Source organism: Truncatella angustata (genome assembly GCF_020726525.1).
Source record: "Truncatella angustata strain MPI-SDFR-AT-0073 chromosome Unknown BKA67scaffold_7, whole genome shotgun sequence".
In the NCBI taxonomy this organism is placed as follows: domain Eukaryota; kingdom Fungi; phylum Ascomycota; class Sordariomycetes; order Amphisphaeriales; family Sporocadaceae; genus Truncatella; species Truncatella angustata.
The window spans coordinates 1458869-1478523 of record NW_025763387.1 but is presented as its reverse complement, the minus strand read 5'-3'; the positions used below and the strand labels follow the sequence as shown (position 1 = coordinate 1478523).

Below are 19655 nucleotides of genomic sequence, written 5' to 3'. Positions count from 1 at the left end.
CTATTTGACGGCCAGTAAAGTGTGATGGATTACGAGTGCCGATTTGCTCCACAACGAACGTGGTCCTTGTATACCAATATCATCCCAATTGTTAGTTGCGATGGTGAAAGTGATTGCTAAACGCCGGACGATTATAGCGATGACAGGGGCATGTTCGCTTATTACATCGCCCCACAATGCAGCAGCCGGCTCATGCATGCAAAGCTTCCGGCCGAGCTCGAGAATTTCCCCAAAACGTCATGCGACTCTGGCAGCATTTGGACTCATTCGTGTAACATCTTGGGGCTTCACGCACTTGGACAAAACACCATGAATTCCTCAAGCTGGGCACTGCGGCAATCGCTTGCCCGCAAAGTCGAATCAGCCCTGCAGCAGCAATTCCACAGCGCAGCGACCGGCTCATCAGCATCGTCATCCACAGCCACAGCAACAAGGAGGCCGGCCAGCTCCATACTACGGACATGTAGAGCCAACCCCTCCCCGTTCACGCCACGGGCCCCCCCTTCCTCCAGGCCGTTCTCGCGGACGCCGCGTAGGCACAACAACCAGCAGCAGCCGGCCGAAGACCCGAACTTCACGTCGATCCTGGACAACCCGCCGCAGCTGGTGCGGACAGGCAGCCGGCACAACAAGGCCGGGCTGGCGTTCCTGGCCATCATCCCCGTGACGGCGTTCCTGCTGGGCACGTGGCAGGTGCAGCGGCTGGGCTGGAAGACGGAGCTGATCGCGCGGTTCGAGGACCGCATCGTCCGCAGCCCCCTGCCGCTGCCCCCGCGCGTCGACGCCGACGCCATCCACGACTTCGACTTCCGGCGCGTCGTCGCCCGCGGCCGCTACCGGCACGACCGCGAGATGCTGATCGGCCCGCGCATGCGCGACGGCGAGGACGGCTACATGGTGGTGACGCCGCTGGAGCGCGAGGGCGGCGAGGGCGCGACGGTCCTCGTGAACCGCGGCTGGATCAGCAAGAAGCACAGGGCGCAGAACAGCAGGGGGCCCGGGGCTCTGCCGCAGGGCGAGGTCGTCGTCGAGGGCCTGCTCAGGGAGCCGTGGAAGAAGAACATGTTCACGCCGGACAACCGGCCGGATATAGGCGAGTTCTACTTCCCGGACGTCAAGCAGATGGCCGAGTTGACGGGAAGTCAGCCTGTTTGGGTCGAGGCGACGATGGGTGAGTGACCTGACTTGTCTTTATTTCACACCGAGGGAACCCTGTTCGGGTCTTCCAGTGGTGTGGGCCTATCTTTCTATGGACATCTATGCTAATACACCGTCAGAGCCGGATTGGTCCCAGACTCTTGAGATGGAGACAAGGGGTATCCCTATTGGCAGAGCTGCCGAAGTCAACCTGAGGAACAACCACGCTCAGTACATCTTCACATGGTAAGCCTAAATCCTATTCTGCTGCCTTGGCGCAAGTCCGAATCCCCCCACCTTAATCAATGACTGATTCCCTTTTCAGGTATGGACTCGCAGTGGCAACGTCGATCATGTTCTACATGGTAGTGAAGAAGCCACCAACGGACATTTCTCGACGTGTACGGATGAACAAGAGCTGGTAATAACCTTAGTTCTCGTATGCCAGATATCTGGGAATCTACAGCATGTAGGTTTGCTGTATATCATAGTCCATATCTCGACGAACTCTGATGTCTCATACAGGCCAGGAACATGAAGTATCGACAACGTAGTAAGATCTGTTTTCATCCAGTTGGATGCCATTCAGGTCACATCCTCATCTTCCTCGGCGTCGATGTTGCTTGATTTCTTCCTTGGGGCCTTTGTAGGCGGAGGGACAGGCATTCTCAACTCCTGCAATAATTCTCGGGGTAGATAGCGCTGAGCGAGAGAGAAAGGGGTGACAGAGGCACCAATCTGTCGCTGTCTGTAAATCAAAGTCAACGACTGGCTGTACAATAAAAGGTGGGACGTCTTGTACAACATGCAAGGATAGAAAAAGAATGTACCATACCTTCGCATGAGCGTAATCATATCACTCTCATCGATTGTCTTTCTGCCCGCGTGTTTGGCGTAGGCTGAGAGATCATCGCCTAATTGTTCAAAAAACCAATCTGTAGCTTGCGTGATAGCATTCATCGTATCTGCCGAGATCTTGGCTTTGCCAATCCCCGATGTCTTGGCAAAAGTGGTCGCCAATCGTTTGACAACTCCTTGTGGCAATGAAGGATACTCAATCCCATGTTTGGATATCTTCTTACCAGCCTTTGTCCTTCTCCCTCTCTTGCTTGAGAGCTCGGCAGTCTTGGAGACAATGTTCTCATCTTGTGCTTCAATGTCTGCATTGCCATCGGGTACATCTTCGTCGATGTCTGATTCGGGCCAATCCATTGGTTCATTCACGTGGTCATCATCATCGTCATCTATCATATCAGGGGCCTCGCTGGCGGGTATTTCTTCCGTGACCGTGGGGTCTCTAACAGGAGAGTCGACAGGAGCCATAACAAATGTGGTTTCATCTACGCCTTCGGGTATCTCGATCGGTCCAAACAGGCTCTCTCGTCCCAATGTTTGGCGCCGCAAATCTTCAGCATCAAACCTATAAGAAAAAGAAAAAGTTAGCACTGTTTACACCGAACAAGACGAGTGAGTCGCAGCATACCGCTCCAGTACATCTCCTTCGTCCAGCATGACATTCCCACTGTCATCGTCAAGTGCTGGCGGCGGGAAGAAGCCCGAGTCTATGCCAATATCATCGCTAAACCTCACACTTCCCAAGCTCTCTCTTCCAAGCCTGCTGGGGCCGTCGCTCCAGGCTCTTTCTCTTCGAGGGAGCTCGATCGACATAGCAGTGTAGTTTTCATCCTCCAGCCCACTAAGCCTGGGGGCTTTCAGGTCACTGTCGTCATCATCGTCATCTTCCTGGAGGGGAAGCGAGAAGCGTGGGCGCTCGATTGGAAAGTCGTCATCGTCCTCGGGGACGGGGGTGAGGGTGGCATTGCTGGCATCTGCGCCGGGCGACGAGGACCTCGAGGAGGACGAACGGAGCTGCTGGGAGGCGGGCGCGAGCACACGACTCAGGTTCCGGAGGATGTCCCTGGGCGTCTCCCGCTGGTCGCGCAAGCTGCGCCTCCGGGCGCGGCCGGGTGTGAAGATGGTCCGCCGCCTCTGGTCGATAGCCCGGGAGATGGCGCGGGCATGGGGTGTTGCACCTGGGCGGCGCGCAGAGGCGGACTGGCGTCCAGAAGCAGGTTCTGCGCTTATCGCGCGCCGGTTTGGTGTTGCTACGGCGCCTGGTGTGCCTGGTGGTGCGAGAGAGCGATGCCGGTTCGATGCGGAGGGCTCATTGGAAGCCATGACGAGAGGCCGGATGTGGACAGGGGAACTCTAGGACCAGGAAGCCGGCTAACTAGCCATGGAGTCGTGGTCTCGATGGACTCTCAAGCTGCAATTCACGCCCGGGTGATTCAGTAATATCCAGCAGGACTCGGGGCAATTGTTGCGTTTCCAGGCATGCCCATGAAGCTCCAGGTCCTTAAGTCAGACGCGTCACCAAAGATACAGTGCGCTTCAGTGAGACGCGTCGAGGTTTAGCGGGACCGAGGCGCCGTAGCACGTGGCTCACAGTGGGCAGATTTGATAGCGATAAGGTTTCGGCAACGCCTCCGCCAGCCTCTAACCATAGAGAATGACCGCGCAAAGGTGGGGTCGAAACATCGAAACTGTTCGCAGCCCTTGACACAGCTCAAGGGTAGGTCATGCTCACATTTACACTGCCAAGGGTACAATGTCGAGCATTCTACGCCGTTACAGCCGGGCGGTACATACACATACCGCCTTGTGGTACATACAGTCGTGCCTGGTAATACTCGTGCATTGACACGAAACCTCCCTCACCCAATCGTCCTTAACTACTAACTCATCTGCGTGGGGACAAGCCACATTCAACATTTCATAGCAAACGCGTCCCTGGTGTTGTTGTTCTTACCCATCAAATATGCCAAGAATTACCGGTGGTAGATATCTGGGAGGCAATGCAAGACAGAGATTGATGACGTCGATCATTATTGCGCGGAGAAGATATCTAAGACAAGAGCTCTCAAGTTAGTGCGTCGATCCCCTGTCTTGGATCCAAAATGTTACAAAACTGAAGCGCCATCTCGTTGAAGTGATCTTTTCACGGTGCTATAATCTCACCATGAAGAGCCTCCTTGCGGCAGCCAAGCCCACCGATTGGGTAAGCAGAGACTTTGACAGACGCAAGCATGTGCCCCATATTGGCGACGATTGGCCAAACAAGGCTTTTACAAAGACGGTTGAGGATATGCCTCTCTTTTTTTTAACGCGCTCCTGGAAACGGGTAGCGGTGACGTTGTCCTATCATTCGTTGCTCGAGCTTGAACTGGGACGAATCATGCCGCCATGACGGGGGACTAACCCTTTCTCCACCCAAAGATCCGGAACCCCTGCGGCAACGAGGGTCCAAGGACGTTCCATAGAACTTGGGTTGTTACAAGTATTGCGTCAAAATACCCGCCTGGGCATTCTTGCGGATTGCATGGCGTGCAATCATCAAGCCGCCTAGAGTTATGACTGGCTCGGTCAGCGAGTGCGGCGTGAGCAAAAAGACAAGACGAGACGGAAAACTTACCGGGCCAGTCCAGCTTATATTCAAACAGATGGTTCTCCGGAGCCATCCTCTTGTAACATGAAGAGGTCCAAGTATGTGCCATGGCGAGAACTCCGTACCCATCCAGAACTTTTTGCAAGTAGTCTAAAAGACGTTTGCCGGGCCATTGGTTTTGGTCTTACGACTATCCGTAGAATGCGCATCCAACACATATAGCCGGACCGTAGCTCGAAGCTGCGGGCTGTTTCAAGCTATATGACTACATTTCGAGTTCTCAAAACTTCCGAGCCCATCTGCAAAAGCCCTGGCCGGCGCTGGAGACAGCAAGGTTACCACTGGCTCAAGTACTGGATAGTTCATACTAGCGACCACTAATATAATGGCGCTGTCATGGCTCGCAGCCCACGTTACTTCACCTCCAGCTGTGATGAGACAAATTCATTCAGCAACAGCTTACAATAGGGTTTGGAGATGGCTGAAAAGAGATACTATGTAGCAGTCAAATTTACTTTCAGCGAGACCAAGGAGATTGATCAATAGATAGTGGACTGCATGGTCCAAGTTTATGCTTTGGTTTTCTCTTCTTCGAGGGTGAAAGCTGAGGATGCAACGTTAGGGGAAAAAGCGCAAGCATTAGAAGGTTAGCAGTACCACTGTAGGCTTGCTTGGCTTTTCTTTCATGGATCTGTTCATGTCTCCAACCCTCTCCACTTACCGACTTTTCCCTTTGTTGATCTAAGCTCGCTCCAAGCTTCGGTCAAAGCTGGCTGGGTCTTCTACTGGTTTCCTGGATACAACAAGCAATACTGCCGCGGGGGGCAGAGACTCAGCTCGGGTTGCATAGACGTTAAATTCACGGTCAAACCTTGAAAACGTGAAGCAATTGTAGGTACATGCGTAACGATTACTTAGTTCTTGTAAAGTTGGAGCACTTTTAAATCCACTGCTGGCCGCGCACGTCCCAGGTCCCAGCCAACAGTGCTATGGGTGTCCACTGTGAGATCTACAGCCAATCTGTAGTACATGCGTTAGTATGAGTGTGTGTACGTACATGCTGCCCAGTTTAGCAACATGCCTACATACAGTACTTTGTATGCAGCACTTTGCAGGCAAGACTTTCCAGTGGGCGCTGGACGCTGGCCTGGCTGGGCGCCGGCGCCTTCCCCCCCCCCCTGGCGGATCATTGGTGAGTGTCTCGAGCTGGGAATCCCTGGTCCTCTTTGACAGGTACTCCAGCCATCTGCTTCCTGCTTCTCGCTTCTCTCACAATCCCAATCCAATCCAAGGTCTTGAGTCTTGAGTCTTGACCTCCTTGTCACGCCCCAGACCTAGTCGCAGTCGGAACTCCCACCCTCATCTGCAACCTCCTTGCGACTTACGGCACCACACCCTTCCGGACGTGTCAAAACACTTTTGATCTTTATGCAGCAACACCGGAAGTAGTAAACTCTTGTTCGACCTCCTGCAAACTGTACCTCCAGGAGTCACGTATTCTACCTAGTCTACTGCTTTTTTCTTCTTCTCTTTCAATCCCGACCTTCATCAACAATCTCGCAATCCAATCGCCGCTTCTTTCGAGACCAAAGACCATCCTCAATTGGGAATTCGAATCATTGCCACAGTGACCGATCAACCACATACCTGCGCTACCTGTCGACAAGAACAGCTCCTGGGTTTCTTTCTTGTCTCCGTCAGGCATTTTCTGCTATCCAGCATCTCTCCCTCTCTACTCTTTGATACCCCGTGATTTTATCACACCCCAGTCGCAATAATGGCTGCTTCAGCCGTCCAGTCGCTCAAGGTATGACTGCATTGCAAATCTCAAGCCATCGGGTTTCCCCCCCCATCCCCGGATCAGATCGGCCGCCCCTATAGAACGAGGGCATAGGCATGGGCTTCAAGTATAATCAAGACGTAGCTGCTGACATCTTGTCCTATAATAGTGCGTAGTTACCGGTGACGGTGCTGTCGGCAAGGTGTGTTACCAACAGCCATGACACGCGACGAATCCATTTCTGACAAACCATTGTAGACATGTCTTCTCATCTCATACACAACGAACGCTTTCCCTGGCGAATACATCCCTACAGTGTTAGTACACCTCACACCTGCCTCCTGTTGGGTCGTGCCAGCACTGTTACCAGTATCAGGGGGAAACACAGACTAATGTGCGGCTTGGATTTACAGCTTCGACAACTACTCGGCTAGTGTCATGGTAGATGGAAAGCCTATCAGCTTGGGACTGTGGGATACTGCCGGTCAGGAAGATTACGATCGTCTGCGGCCACTCTCGTACCCTCAGACTGATGTCTTTCTCATCTGTTTCTCCATTGTCAGCCCGCCCTCGTTTGACAACGTCAAGGCCAAGGTTCGCAATCCCCCTCGTAATTTGGAATTGGGCCAGCTGTAGCTAAATCAACCACAGTGGTACCCAGAAATCGACCATCACGCACCCAACGTGCCTATTATCCTGGTCGGTACCAAGCTGGATTTGCGAGAGGATCCCGCCACACTTGAGAGTCTTCGCTCCAAGAGGATGGAGCCAGTATCATATGACCAGGCTCTCGTCTGCGCCAAGGAGATTCGCGCGGTCAAGTACCTCGAGTGTTCTGCTCTGACGCAAAGGAACCTGAAGAGTGTCTTCGATGAGGCCATCCGGTATGTTCACCTCATGTCACCTCAAACGCTACCAAGCCGTTCCCAGATGCGCAAGGAAGCCAAGCTAACCCTCGTCAAGTGCTGTATTGAACCCCAGACCTCAACAGACGAAACAAAAGAAGTCCAAGTGCACCATCCTATAGACGGGCCAAGAACGGAATCTAGGTGAACGATTGATATGACGCCAGCTTTTTGCAGGAAATAATACCTTGGTCCGATCGCTCGGAGCAATCTCCTAAACAGCTACTTCTGTCGAATGCAATGGCGTTTTTTTGGTGGACATGAACGAAAAGACGAATCTTTTCTCCAGATTACGAGGGAATGAAACGACGTGCTTCTTCTTGTCTTATCCACGTCCCCTCATTTCTCACGACCTTATAACCCTACATACCCCTACGACCTTGGATTCTTTCGGACGGTGTTTGATACCAGGAGCACCAATCCGGACTGGCGTTGAAGCTGTTGTGGGGAAACCTAAACAGCACTCCTACCATCACGTCTGGGATATTTGGAGTCGTCTCCGCGATGGTAGATTCTTCTGCCAAAGTCTTTTTTTCGAGTCTTTTGAATGTGGCATCTTGGTTCCAGCAAGGTCTGCTGCTATCCTGAGAGTTGAGATGGACCTCGGAGTTCAACAAATACTGCAATACGAACGGTGTTATTGGTTTGCATGACGTCTTTTTCGAAGATCATCGGAGGTCAATCGTCTTTTTTACGCAGAGTTCTGTAGATAGCACATGAAAGTAAGAGAGCATGTGGAATTAATAGACAAGATTGATCTGTATGAACAACCCGTGCCATTGATGTCTAAGTTGTGTCCGCTAGTGACTTGCCGCTGTCATTTCTCTCATTTTGCATGGCCCAACCATGGAGAAGTTGTCACCGTTGAATACGTGCAGTGACACGAAACAAAGTAGCACAAACGGACAGATCTAATTCGATCAAGTGGTCGAGACAATGAATGATGATTCGCCCACAAGGCATACGGTTGATATTGGTGGCTTGTGGTATCAACAAAAACTAGCCTGACAGCGCCTCCCCCCGGAACGCCAGTGTATACAATCTCCCAGGTGCCAGCTGGGCCAATTTGGCGGGTATCATTTTACTTGAAGCGATTTCCGGGAACACGAGCTCTCCTGCTGGGATGGATACCATCAGCGCCGGCCTTCTGCTCGCCGGCCTTGGCCAGCCGCTCCTGCTCCTTCTTGACCTTCTGCTTCTCCTCCTCGATCCTTCGCCTCTCGCGCTGCTCGTTCAGCTTCTCGTTCTTGGCGCGGATCTTCTCCTTGCGCCCGTCCGTGTTGCCGCCGCCGCCCGCCGTGAGCTCAACGTTGATCTGTCGGTCCTCCATCTTGGGCCGGCCCCGGTAGTCCCGCCCCTCGCACGTCATGGTGCTGTGGTGCATGGTCTTGAGGCACGTCTTCATGTGGTCGTAGCCCCGGAACTCGAGGAACGCGATGCCCCGCGACTTGGTCGGGTTCGCCTTCTCGTGCAGCAACCGGATCGACGTCGGCTGCACCGCCGAGAAGTGCTTCTCGATGTCCGCCACCTTTGCGCTGTACGGCAGGTTGCCCACGAACACTATGAATCGGCTCTTCTTGGGCTTGCCCGACGAGGCCGCTTCTGCCGCCTCCCCGTCCACCTCCTCTCCCTCCTGGCCCTCTTGCTCGGCTTTTTCTTCCTCGTCGCCGGCGGCCGCTTCCTCCTTCGCCGCTGCCTTCTTGTTCTTCTTGCGCTTCTTCTTCTTGTCGGTCTTCTCACCGGCGGCAGCGGCTTCGGGCGCCGCGGCGGGCTCGGTAGCGTCTCCCTCTTCTTCCTTCTTGGCCGCCTCGGGCTTGATGTTGTCGATCTCGGTCATAGCCACATCCACAATGTCCTCTTCCGGGACGAGTTCTGTCTTCACTTTCTTTCCGTACTTCTTCTCCTTCCTCTCCTTCTTGGCCTTCTTCGCAGCGGCTGGGTTCTCCTCCTCGCTCACCCGCTGCCGCTTCTTGGAGTCGCCATTGGCGCTGGGCGTGGTGGGGTTGTCTTCTGGCTTGCGCTTGCCCATTGTGTCGGTCTGGTTCGACTGGTTTGTGTTGGTAGAACGGGTAGTAGTAGTAGTAGTAGTAGTAGTAGTAGTGTCTGTCCCGGATGGGGAGTGAGGCCTGACGTGCAAGAAACAGCGAGACGAGTGCTGTGGGAAAATTATGGCAGGTGAGTAGTGATGTTGCCGAAGATGGGAGGATCAAAAGGTTGTCGCTTGCAAGGTGCAGATCTTTGTGATGCTTAAAGAAAATTTTAGTGGGGTCGGTTCTGGTGTTTAGGCGCATATCAGCGGCTCGGCTTAGTTGCATCTCCCTTTCGTCGACAAACTTACGGGAACAACATACCGTCACAAACAGAATAATACAAATAGTGCAAGGACCCTCGGTGTATGGCATTACCACCTTAAGAACCATGTTTCCAGAAGTGAGCCAACGTCCTTTCGATCCATACATGGTTCCTTCATTGCAGACCCTCATAAAATAGTGCCTAACAGTGAGAAAGTTTTACAAAAGGTAGAGACGGATGCGCAAAAATTGTGTCCATGCGACAAGATTTGTACACTGTCGAAATGTTCCTAACGAGAGACTTGATTTTATGGTTCTTGCGTAAACCCATCATCTTATGCAGAATGGCCTGAAGATAACAGCGAGCGCATGCTCATATACGAGACAGAGTGTGGAAAGTACATATAACTGCTTCAATCGTACCGAGTGTTTTGCCCATTTCAAATCCAACTTTGTATATAACTTCGGTTTATCTATCTTTGAATGATGTATTCATGTTAATCTCGATAATATACTGGCCGGAGACAAGTGGAAGAAGACTTTCGAAATGCCAACTAGCGTACCAAAACCCCAGCATCCAGCATATCGATCATAAAATGAGATAGTCCCTTTTCGCAGGCCGTTTGCTTTGACTCCTCAAGGTCAAATTCAATACGACATATCCCGCTCTTGCGACCGGTGGGCGACCGCCTCCACTAGTCACGTGAAGTCTGGAAATACATGTCTAGAATGCTTAAGTGGAGTTATCATATGGCGGCTTATTACGAGTGGGAGATCATCTCAACGCCATGGGGTTCCCACTTCTATTGCAGAGATTAGGAAGTACCGCTATACTGAAATGGCTCAGAGGTGCGCATGATCAAGCGAGTTGTGTATCCTTCCCTTTATGCCAACTTCCGTCCCGAGATTGTTCCACTGGGCCAAAATTTGGTTGTGTAGCGGCATACTTTTAAGAAAAGGTAGAGCAATGGCCAATTATCTACTCAAGTCACGAGCGTAGTAGTATTAGTGCCAGAATTTCTGCTGGTCGAATAAGGGTTAATTGGCTTGGAAAAACCTCTTGTGTCTGTGACTCACGAACGACGAACCTGCACCAGACTGGAAACTGCGTAGAAAGAAGATGTTTGAACGTGCCAACAGGATCTAGTCTGGGAATATATGCCTTAAGATACAAAACTGCTGGGCTGGTATTAACGGAGCCATTATGCGAAGCTTTGATGAGAAAGCTATCTCCATGAATAGCCACATCCCGCTATTGGCGAAGAGCGAAGATTCATGGCACTGGTGCCACAGACTCACTACCCTCAGCCATGGGTGGACCAATATAATAACACACAGCATACGACTCAGATAGAGACAATACATTCTGGATGACATGTAGCATAGTTTAGTTGTTCTGACTCTTGACTTGCTTAGTCAATTTTCCCAACTGACGAACAGATAGTCTCGTTGCTGTATGCCTTCGACATCCCAGCCCTCGCTCCGTCCCGTTCCTCTAGCCTCTTAGCCAGCCAATTATACCTCTATCTCTTACCAAAGATGGGACGAAAGACAAATCACACCGCAGTTTTAACCTCAATGGACAGTGTCTAGGCTCACGTGTCCAAGTCTCAAAATCAAGAGTATCCGCCAATCATTGCCGCATCTTCTCCTAGGGATGGGATGAAGGAAAACTTCACTGCAATTTTAACCTCAACGGACAGTCTCTTGGCTCACATGTTTAAGCCCTCAAGAGCATCAGCCACTTGTCCATCCTGTCACTCACACAATAATCCCATTGGATTTTATCAGGGTTACACAATTATATGTATCGCATATCAAAGGGACAAGACCAGATGATTCTCAGTATGGCTATCTGTAGAGTTGAATGATTGACACCTAATCATATCTTTTGTCTCATGACCATGTGCTTCTGCAAGTGCCGCCACTTGTTTGGCCGTTGGCGATAGTGGGCTGGCAAATATAAAAAAGAAAAAGAAAGTAATTCAGCGAGCTCAAGATGAAATAAATGAGTTGCTGATCAGAGCATCCTGAGGGACGGTGATGGCACTGACAAAGGAGTGCGACGAGATGAAACAGGGGAATATGAATTATCGAATCAGAGCTCGCTGACGGATTGGGCACAGCCAATGAATGATGGAGACTTTTCGTACTCAAGCTGCCCGCTTCCCTTTTCCTCGTCGTATCAAAATTCTGAACAAGCACATCACATCAACAAAATGGCTGTGAGTCTTCAGCAAGCCCCCCAAGACGATGAGAACTGGCGGCAAGGTCGCCTTTGGAATCGGCCAGTCGACCTGCCCGAAGAAGATGCGAGTTTCCACCTCTGCGCAAGGCATCGAGCTATGAAATTGATGAGGTCGGACTTCTTCGACTGGCCAAAGGACAAAGAACTACCACCCGATACACATTTTGGACTGCTTGCTGAGGTCATGGAGCGAAGCAAATGGTGTGTCTTCTGCAGGCTTATTGCACAATCTGTATCGCACACGAGTTATGCCGACAAGGCAGAAGTTCTGGGTTGCTGGATAGCCGATGGGGTTCGAGAGGGACATGATACTGTTTCCCTGAGACTAAGGATTCTGCCAGAATTGGTAAGGCTTGAAGATGCATTTGCCCCATTCGACGTGATCCCTTTGGGTAGAGCTGGATCGAAAGCCGAGTTGTTTTCAGGACGCAAAATGCAGGCTGGCCAGATCAACCTGAGTCTACTTCCTTCATGGTACTGGACATGTCAAATTGAGCATTCATTTGACTGTGCTGCCAACACGAATGTAGTGAGACCCGCTGGGACGGACTGGTGCTTCTCCCCGTATATACGGCTTCTCGATCTGAAAGAGCGCTGCTTGGTTGAGTTGGTAGTGCCGAGATCATATGTGGCACTCAGCTATGTTTGGGGAGCCCAATGCGTGTTTAAAACTCTTACTACTAACATCCTCAAACTTAAACGCCCAGGAGAGCTGTTGCGTCATCATCACCTCTTCCCAAAATCCATACAAGACGCATTGCTACTAACAAATATATTAAAGCACCGTTACATTTGGATCGATTCACTTTGTATCATCCAGGACAGTGAAACCGACAAAGCGAAACAACTTGCTGCTATGGACCAGATATACTCGAGGGCAGCGCTGACAATTGTAGCAGCCGGTGGCGACAGCGCCAATGCGGGTCTTCCAGGACTTCACCCAGGCTCTCGACATATAACTCAGAACATAGCGGAGTATTCGCCCGAGCTGATACTGATGTCTTTGCAGCCCGACTGCCAGGTGGCACTGGAGACCACGACGTGGAACTCCAGGGGGTGGACCTACCAGGAGCGTCTACTCTCACGGCGTTACTTGTTCTTCGTAAACGATACGGTGTACTTTCAATGTTCTAGGGCGACATGGGGCGAAGACTACTTTGCTGAAAAGGGTGACGTGGTGCGTTCCGCACCGATGATGGATGTCATACTCAGTCGAAGCTGGCAGCCACCTAAGATGATCAGGCGCATCAGATATAGTCTGTCCATTGGTGCAGGATTTGGCATGACGGCGCTCGAATACCTGAAAAAAGCGCTTTTTCCTATCTACTGCAGAGTGATCACAGAGTACACAGCGCGGGACATGTCGTATGTGACGGATAGGCTGAACGGTATTCTTGGTGTTATGAATGTCTTGATTCATCATGGCCACATCGATTTTTTTCATGGGCTACCACGGCCATTATTGGAAGCTGCTATGTTATGGAGGCCACAGCAAAACCTCACGCGTGTACCAGACGATAATCGAACTGGTAGACCATATTGGCCAAGCTGGTCCTGGGCTGGCTGGACTGGTGGCATAGGGTACGACCTCAAAGATGATTATAATGGCCATGAACCCCTAACGAACGGCCCTGATCGCACGCGAACGACTACAAGATTAAGTCTTTGCTACCGTGATCGATTAAATCCAGATCCCATATCTGATACAACTAGCCTGAGCAATGCTGGTGCCTCGGCTTCAGTTGATGGTCTGCACATAAGAACCAAGGTCGCCAAGTTCAGGCTGACGCTCTTTGGCCGGAGTGGACAGAGCGATGATCCGCCTGATCTGTGCCACTTTAGAATATCTTGTGCAGCGTCTGGCCCATCCAGACCGGTGACGCCTGGTTCAACCGGCGGAGACGATGAGCCCTGGCTGGGGTCGATACGGTTGCCGATAAGTTCTCGTTGCACGTTAAACGCAGAGTACGAGTTCATCATCCTGTCGGAGGCCTACAACTTCTCGAGCGATGAAATCGGACGCCAGGCTTCGTGTTGTATAGAGCCCTGGTCGATTGTGAACGTCATGCTCATAACGCGAATGACGAGAACTGCAGATGAGGCAGAGCGGTGGAGAGTTATTGATGATTCCTGTAAAATACCTCCTGTCGCTTGTGAAGTCGAAAGAATAGGGGTGGGGCGGATGTTGAAAGATGCCTGGTCAACAGTAGAGTCATTCAAGGACTTTATCTTGGTCTGAGAAAGATATCATGATGCTGTTAAATCCAGAGCTTGTTAGACGTTGCCGGAGCTGCGGCTTTCTGCGAGTCCCAACTTCTATCAGGTATTGCTCTGGAGAGGAGAATCACGGCGCAATATGTGGTGTGGATCAACCATGAGAACAAAATAATGAAGTTTCAGCATGAATGTTACCATTATTCGGCGACAAGGTGAAGTTTAAAGACTATAGCCGGCTTTGTAAAGATGGCCGTTGCTCTCATAAACCAAGTATCTATTCAGTGCCTGAAAGAATTGAGTGCTGCATGGACACTGTGTACACAAACTAACTTCATTTCTTTTGAAGAGATAACAAATTTGTTTCCATCATCCTCAGTGGTGAAACAATGAGCCGGTAGTATTTCTCCCGGAACTCCTCCTTGTCAATATTGACTTCTCCCACTGGGGAGGCGAGCTCCGCGCATTGACGAACTACCGTTATGTAATCACCCAGTATCTGGGCATCATTTCGCATGATCTCTTGGATGATGTAACCCCGATACTGGTCATCGTTCCAGGACTCTGGCGGCGGCTCTATAGGCTTGAAAAGACCGATCTGAAGAAGAATGAAGGCTAGGTTCAGGAGCGTCCTTCTCTGCCTCCCACCGGACGCTGGTTGCTCAGGTATCGCGTTCGTCCCGTGTACCTGGCTTTCTATTTCGACCTTCAGGAATGGCCCGAGGATGTGGCTAGAGGGCTGCAGGGTATAGAATATGACGTCGTCCCTGCCCCACTGGCATCTAGTCTCCGGCCAGTCGAACCGCAGGGCCGCCTCGGCGATCAGTCTGGCAACCTGCACCTTCCACAGTGTCCCGGTCTGGGCATTCCTGTGGGCGATCTGTGGATCAGGGCGTTCGAGAAGCATTTTGTATAGACTGACTGGTTCGCAGTTCTCCGGCGGCCGCTCGTCGGCCGGGAGAAAGTAGATTCTGTGGAACGCGCTGGATGCGTCAACCATCTGCATTGCCAGGAGTTCAGGCTCCTCGTGCTGTGCGAGATATTCCGGACAGACTTGGATCGGGTTTTGTGTCAATGTGCCGATGACGACGTTATCACCGTATTCTGATACATGAACAGGACCAGTGTCGGTCTTGCGCATCTTCGTAGGCAGTATCGCCGCATCCGAGGACCGTCTCCGTTTATGTCCCTTCATTTCTGGTGTCCGTCCCCTCTCGGCGGCCGTGCCCGCGCTGGTGGTATCCGGCGCTACCGAGACTACTCTCAACCAGACCGGATCTTTCTCCTTCTTTGCACTGGATAGTATGGCCATACGCATCTCAGGACCGCCGCTACTGCCAGAAGCAAGACTGAGGTATGCCGTGTGTCTCCGATGCTGCTTTACAGGACAGGCCCTGCAGAAACATTGAAACAACGTGGCGGCGGCGAGGCTCTCAAACGAGAGTCGCCGGAGCTCCTCTGGCGAGAACTTGGGTATAGACTCGCTTTGGCCCATCGGGAAGCTGCCAATGAGCGGCTGCGCTAGCTCGTTAAGCTCATCTAAATGTCTGTCGACGTTAATAAGGACATCCTTCACCTCGACGTCGGGGTGTGCCGCCCGCTTTCGCGCTTGCTCGTCAAGACTGGAATTGTCCTTATCCTGACACAGTTTAGTGTCGTGGCTGTGGGATAGAAGAGAGTTCGTGAATATGAGCCTTACCTTGAAGTCGTTAAAAATCCTCTCCAAATGCGCCGGGGCGTCTTTCAACACAAGGGAGATGTATTCCATCTTGTCTAATACTTTCACATAAAGTAGGGTACTGCGCTCTGCTTCTTCGAGGTGAGCACTTCGTACGGACTTAAGGAGCGAGGCACTGGTGACCTCAAACCGAAGCTTCTGCTCTTCTATGTCTTCCTCGATTGTTTCGAGACACTTGGGTATACGCTCAGAATCCATGATCATATCATCGCAATTTTTCAAAAGGTCGTAGTAGGTCTTTGAGATATCATTTCTCTTTTTAATCATTCCCCCCAGCTTTTCTTGCCTAGCACGCTCAATTGTTTCATAGTCTCCATGTGTAAAGGCCGGAGCCGATGAAGCCTCCTCAACGGAGTGCAGCTCAGATGAAGAGGATTCAGGCGCGATTGCACCCGAAGAATTGACTCCACGAGCATTTGCAAGTAATTGGGCTATAATGTCTCGTATTTGTGAATTATTGTTGTCTTCTGGGAGAAAGACCAGACCGGAAATGTTCGTATTATATGTGTACCGGCTCGCATGAGCTAGGGTGCCATTGAAGTGATTCATAGTAGCCAGAAGAGCGGTATCACTAGCACGAACATGGTCGAGCTTCGCAAGCTTGGACGGCTCTCTATCAGCCATCTGAAATAGGCTGAGAGGCAGTTCAGTCGAAACTTCCTCATTCTGCATCTTGTCAAAGTGTGGGTCTCAGCTTAATGACGTTAATGAAGACTTGAGTAGGTGTAGGGTTCGTCGAGATATACAGATTTCAAGGGGCAAAAAATAATGCAAAAGTAGATCGACCTTTTATTTAAGGATAACATTTGCATGGGTCGAATCTGGCTGGATATGAAGCAAGGCTGCAGAGTATGGCGGGTGAGGGTTTTTGGGATGAATTACGCCAAGGCAAATAAAAAGAAGAGGGTATGAGTCAATAGTACAGTAGTGGTACTGAGCCTCCTATCTTTACATGTACATAGAGCAATGCTCATAATTTCCCCGATCTAACCTATATCTCAGTCAGCTTCGCTCGTGGGGGTTGTGCCGTGGCGTCACATCTACCGGTTTCTTTACACAGCCTCGTGCGCGTGCGTCAATGAAACCATGCGGCATATGCATGTCCATTTCAGCTCTGATGCATTCCCAACCTTTCCGCTCATCGCGCATCCGTCGCCATCCATCTGCCTTCGCAGTTCACTGCCTTCCTCTCTGCACTTCACCGTTGATACTGCCATGTGTGACCTCAGAGCCTCGTGAGGGGCTCACACCGGTTTGATCATTGTGACCCGGCACCAGTGTACAGTTGACGGTCCAGCGGTGTCTCACCCCCTCCTAAAGTAGCCATCAAGGACAGAACATCCAACTCCAGGATATTTTGCATGAACTTTTGTAATCATATTTGTTGATTATTATCAGTACAAATTCACCTTCAACCTGTCCTGACGACGCCCAAAAGACCTCATCACATCACCCTAAGTCAGATTTGTGATTCCTACACATTACGATGGCAGTGAGACTTCCTTCCATAATATGAACCATCTTCGAATGTTAATAATACTAATATCTGGCAACAGGAAGTCCTTGGAGGTGTCAGCGCTGCGGCGTCCTTGGCTCAGCAGTCTTTCTTATTGCTAGATCGTGTTCAGAAAACCCTAGACCACCGGAAGAATTACTCCATGCATCTCAGTACCGTGATGCGTGATGTCGAGAGCGCCAAGGCCATAGTTGAACGAATCCAGAAAAGTCCTTTTCTGCAGACAGACGATCTGGCGGCTTATATAGATGAGCTCATGCGCATCTCCAAAGACATCGACAGTCTCGTCGCCACCCAAGAGGAGCTGACCCAAAGGGGCCGTGGGTTCCGGCTGTTCGTTCATGACTTTATGAAGGGGCCTACTGAGCAGCAGCAGCTCGAGACTTTCAGGGACAGCCTGGTTGCATCGAAGAACACCTTGACACTTGCCATTGTAGTCGGTCTCGCCCCTGCCGGCACGACCCTATCTATCACGAATACCAAGCTCTCGGGTATGGCATACATGCAGAACAGTCGCATCATAAGGGATAAATCTGACAAGGATTGGGATAACATCATTGTCAAGGATGTTGTACAAGAGGGAAGTTCGCTTATGATGAACTCCTCGCTGACTCCCAATCAGCTTGACAAGCTTACCAGCGATCACGACAAGCGGATGAAACTGGAAGTGTTAGCCAGCCTTCTTAGAGACCCAAATGTTCCAGCAGAGATAAAGCAGGGCATCTCTACTGCGATAACAAGCTTTTGATGGGCGGGATATGAAGAAACTGGGAGGTAGGAAATGTGCTGCCAGATTGGTCTTTCAATACGAGGAATCTCACAAGTTCATGCATTTAATGTTACTTCCTATATTTTTCATTGTCAATTAGCTATATTCTTGCATCTATCATGTTTTTAAGTCGCCGTTGTGGGCTTAGGCATAAGATAATACAATCCAAGTCGGGTACAGCACTAATTCGCACATTGCCGGATATTCATCCAGACTTTCTGGTCATTGAAGTTTCGTTTTATGAATTACTCATGGTTTATAAAATGATTGAGCTCAAGGTTATACAACCATGCAAATTTAACGGGTCATAGCACGAAATCAGACTGCCATAGGGATGGTCACAACATGAAAGTACTTAATAAAGAAGAGACAAGCTGGTATGTATATACATTAAATGGCTGCAGGTCTTATGTCCTTCGAAGTATTTCCACATACAATTCAACCCACATCCCAGATTACATTGTAACAAGTATATCCATAAGAAGTGTGAAGACAAGCCGGGGAATGAACGCAAAATTCAAATGGCCTTCAGCTCTCCATTTAGGGGCTCATTGGGCTCAACGGAGTCCTGGGACTAAGAACGCTTTTCTATTTACCATTCATAAATTAGTATCGGGTTCCGCAGAGATGTTATCGTAATTGGAAGTCAGGGGAACTTTAGAAAACGAACTTCATCTTTGATCTCAGAAAGGGCAAGCTTGATCTGGAAGCTGAGTCTCGAAAGCCTGGAAGTCTCGTCTCGCAGCTGGTAGAGCACATTAGGTCTCTCATCCGGGTCTATAACACCGGACATCACAGTAGGGATGTCGATATCGGAGCCGTTATCATTTTCACTGTAGTGAAGGTTCAGAGTCTTCCATGCTTCCTGCATCGCCTGATTCAATCTCCGAGCACTCTCGGGCATTTTCGAGGTGTCTATGCCAGGTATAGGTATGTCTTAGTTACATCAGTTTTTGATAGCGTTGATGAGATAGAATGAAGGGTTGACACTATACATACCGATAACAGCACAGAGGGAGCCAGCGATTCCAAGCAATGCTTTCAAGACCGAAATACCCAGAGCGTCGTAGAGTTCCGAGGTAGTGTTGAGCAGTTCATCTAGTTCCTGGTCGGTGAAGCTAGACTTCCATAAGTAGAGCCGATCGCGTTCGTCGCCAAGTTGACATCGAGCCACATCCCAACATTTCTGTTGATACTCAGGCATTGTGGGGTCCAGTTCCCCTGGAGCTGGATCGCCATACGGCTTGGAACATGCAATGGCCACGGGGCTAAAGCTCAGAGACCAAGACTCCTGGCTCAGAACCAAAGACCAGACCTCAATGAGGGAATGGAAAAGCTTCGAAATAGACCCAGAGGAGGTTTTGTAGCAAATGAGATCCTCTAGTGAGGCTATGGAGTTGGTCCTACTCAAATGTCTACTTTTCGTACGGTATAAGCTTCGCGGCCTTTTCCAGATCATTGAGCCGGAACGCCGAGAGGCTATTAGTGCGCTATCCCTTGACCGACCGACCTCTCGACGGAGATCCGACGATAGCGATAGCAGGTTGGTAGCCGAGTTATAACCTCCCATGCCGGTGTCAGATGAGGCTGGCAAACCCATGCTAGGGGAGAG

General features: G+C 50.7%; 8 protein-coding genes across 8 annotated transcripts; 4 read left to right on the top strand and 4 right to left on the bottom strand.

Moving 5' to 3' along the window:
* Positions 1-309: 309 nt before the first annotated feature.
* On the top strand, positions 310-1562 carry BKA67DRAFT_594168 (surfeit locus protein; the record flags this gene model as incomplete). Its single annotated transcript, XM_046105027.1, has 4 exons — positions 310-410; positions 468-1171; positions 1278-1383; positions 1463-1562. 4 exons carry the CDS (start codon positions 310-312, stop codon positions 1560-1562), a joined length of 1011 nt encoding a protein of 336 aa, XP_045955214.1.
* A 160-nt stretch (positions 1563-1722) lies between these two features.
* Positions 1723-3315, bottom strand: BKA67DRAFT_538725 (centromere kinetochore component CENP-T-domain-containing protein; the record flags this gene model as incomplete). Its single annotated transcript, XM_046100511.1, has 3 exons — positions 1723-1885; positions 1973-2557; positions 2621-3315. The coding sequence occupies 3 exons, from the start codon at positions 3313-3315 to the stop codon at positions 1723-1725; spliced, it is 1443 nt and encodes a 480-aa protein (XP_045955213.1).
* Positions 3316-6359: 3044 nt separating this feature from the next.
* BKA67DRAFT_661663 (P-loop containing nucleoside triphosphate hydrolase protein) lies at positions 6360-7389 on the top strand (the record flags this gene model as incomplete). Its single annotated transcript, XM_046107858.1, has 6 exons — positions 6360-6389; positions 6532-6564; positions 6621-6679; positions 6776-6956; positions 7014-7246; positions 7326-7389. 6 exons carry the CDS (start codon positions 6360-6362, stop codon positions 7387-7389), a joined length of 600 nt encoding a protein of 199 aa, XP_045955212.1.
* Positions 7390-8039: 650 nt separating this feature from the next.
* Positions 8040-9368, bottom strand: BKA67DRAFT_575568 (uncharacterized protein). The gene has a single exon (XM_046103508.1). The coding sequence runs from the start codon at positions 9294-9296 to the stop codon at positions 8349-8351; it is 948 nt and encodes a 315-aa protein (XP_045955211.1). The 5' UTR covers positions 9297-9368; the 3' UTR covers positions 8040-8348.
* Positions 9369-11777: 2409 nt separating this feature from the next.
* On the top strand, positions 11778-14045 carry BKA67DRAFT_661661 (heterokaryon incompatibility protein-domain-containing protein; the record flags this gene model as incomplete). The annotated part of the gene is made up of 1 exon (XM_046107857.1): positions 11778-14045. The coding sequence occupies one exon, from the start codon at positions 11778-11780 to the stop codon at positions 14043-14045; it is 2268 nt and encodes a 755-aa protein (XP_045955210.1).
* A 294-nt stretch (positions 14046-14339) lies between these two features.
* BKA67DRAFT_575565 (uncharacterized protein) lies at positions 14340-15418 on the bottom strand. Its single transcript, XM_046103507.1, has one exon. The coding sequence runs from the start codon at positions 15336-15338 to the stop codon at positions 14355-14357; it is 984 nt and encodes a 327-aa protein (XP_045955209.1). The 5' UTR covers positions 15339-15418; the 3' UTR covers positions 14340-14354.
* Positions 15419-17186: 1768 nt separating this feature from the next.
* On the top strand, positions 17187-18022 carry BKA67DRAFT_681780 (uncharacterized protein; the record flags this gene model as incomplete). The annotated part of the gene is made up of 2 exons (XM_046108932.1): positions 17187-17250; positions 17315-18022. The coding sequence occupies exons 1-2, from the start codon at positions 17245-17247 to the stop codon at positions 18020-18022; spliced, it is 714 nt and encodes a 237-aa protein (XP_045955208.1). The 5' UTR covers positions 17187-17244.
* A 538-nt stretch (positions 18023-18560) lies between these two features.
* BKA67DRAFT_661658 (uncharacterized protein) lies at positions 18561-19247 on the bottom strand (the record flags this gene model as incomplete). The annotated part of the gene is made up of 3 exons (XM_046107856.1): positions 18561-18617; positions 18714-18979; positions 19043-19247. 3 exons carry the CDS (start codon positions 19245-19247, stop codon positions 18561-18563), a joined length of 528 nt encoding a protein of 175 aa, XP_045955207.1.
* Between the last annotated feature and the right edge of the window lie 408 nt (positions 19248-19655).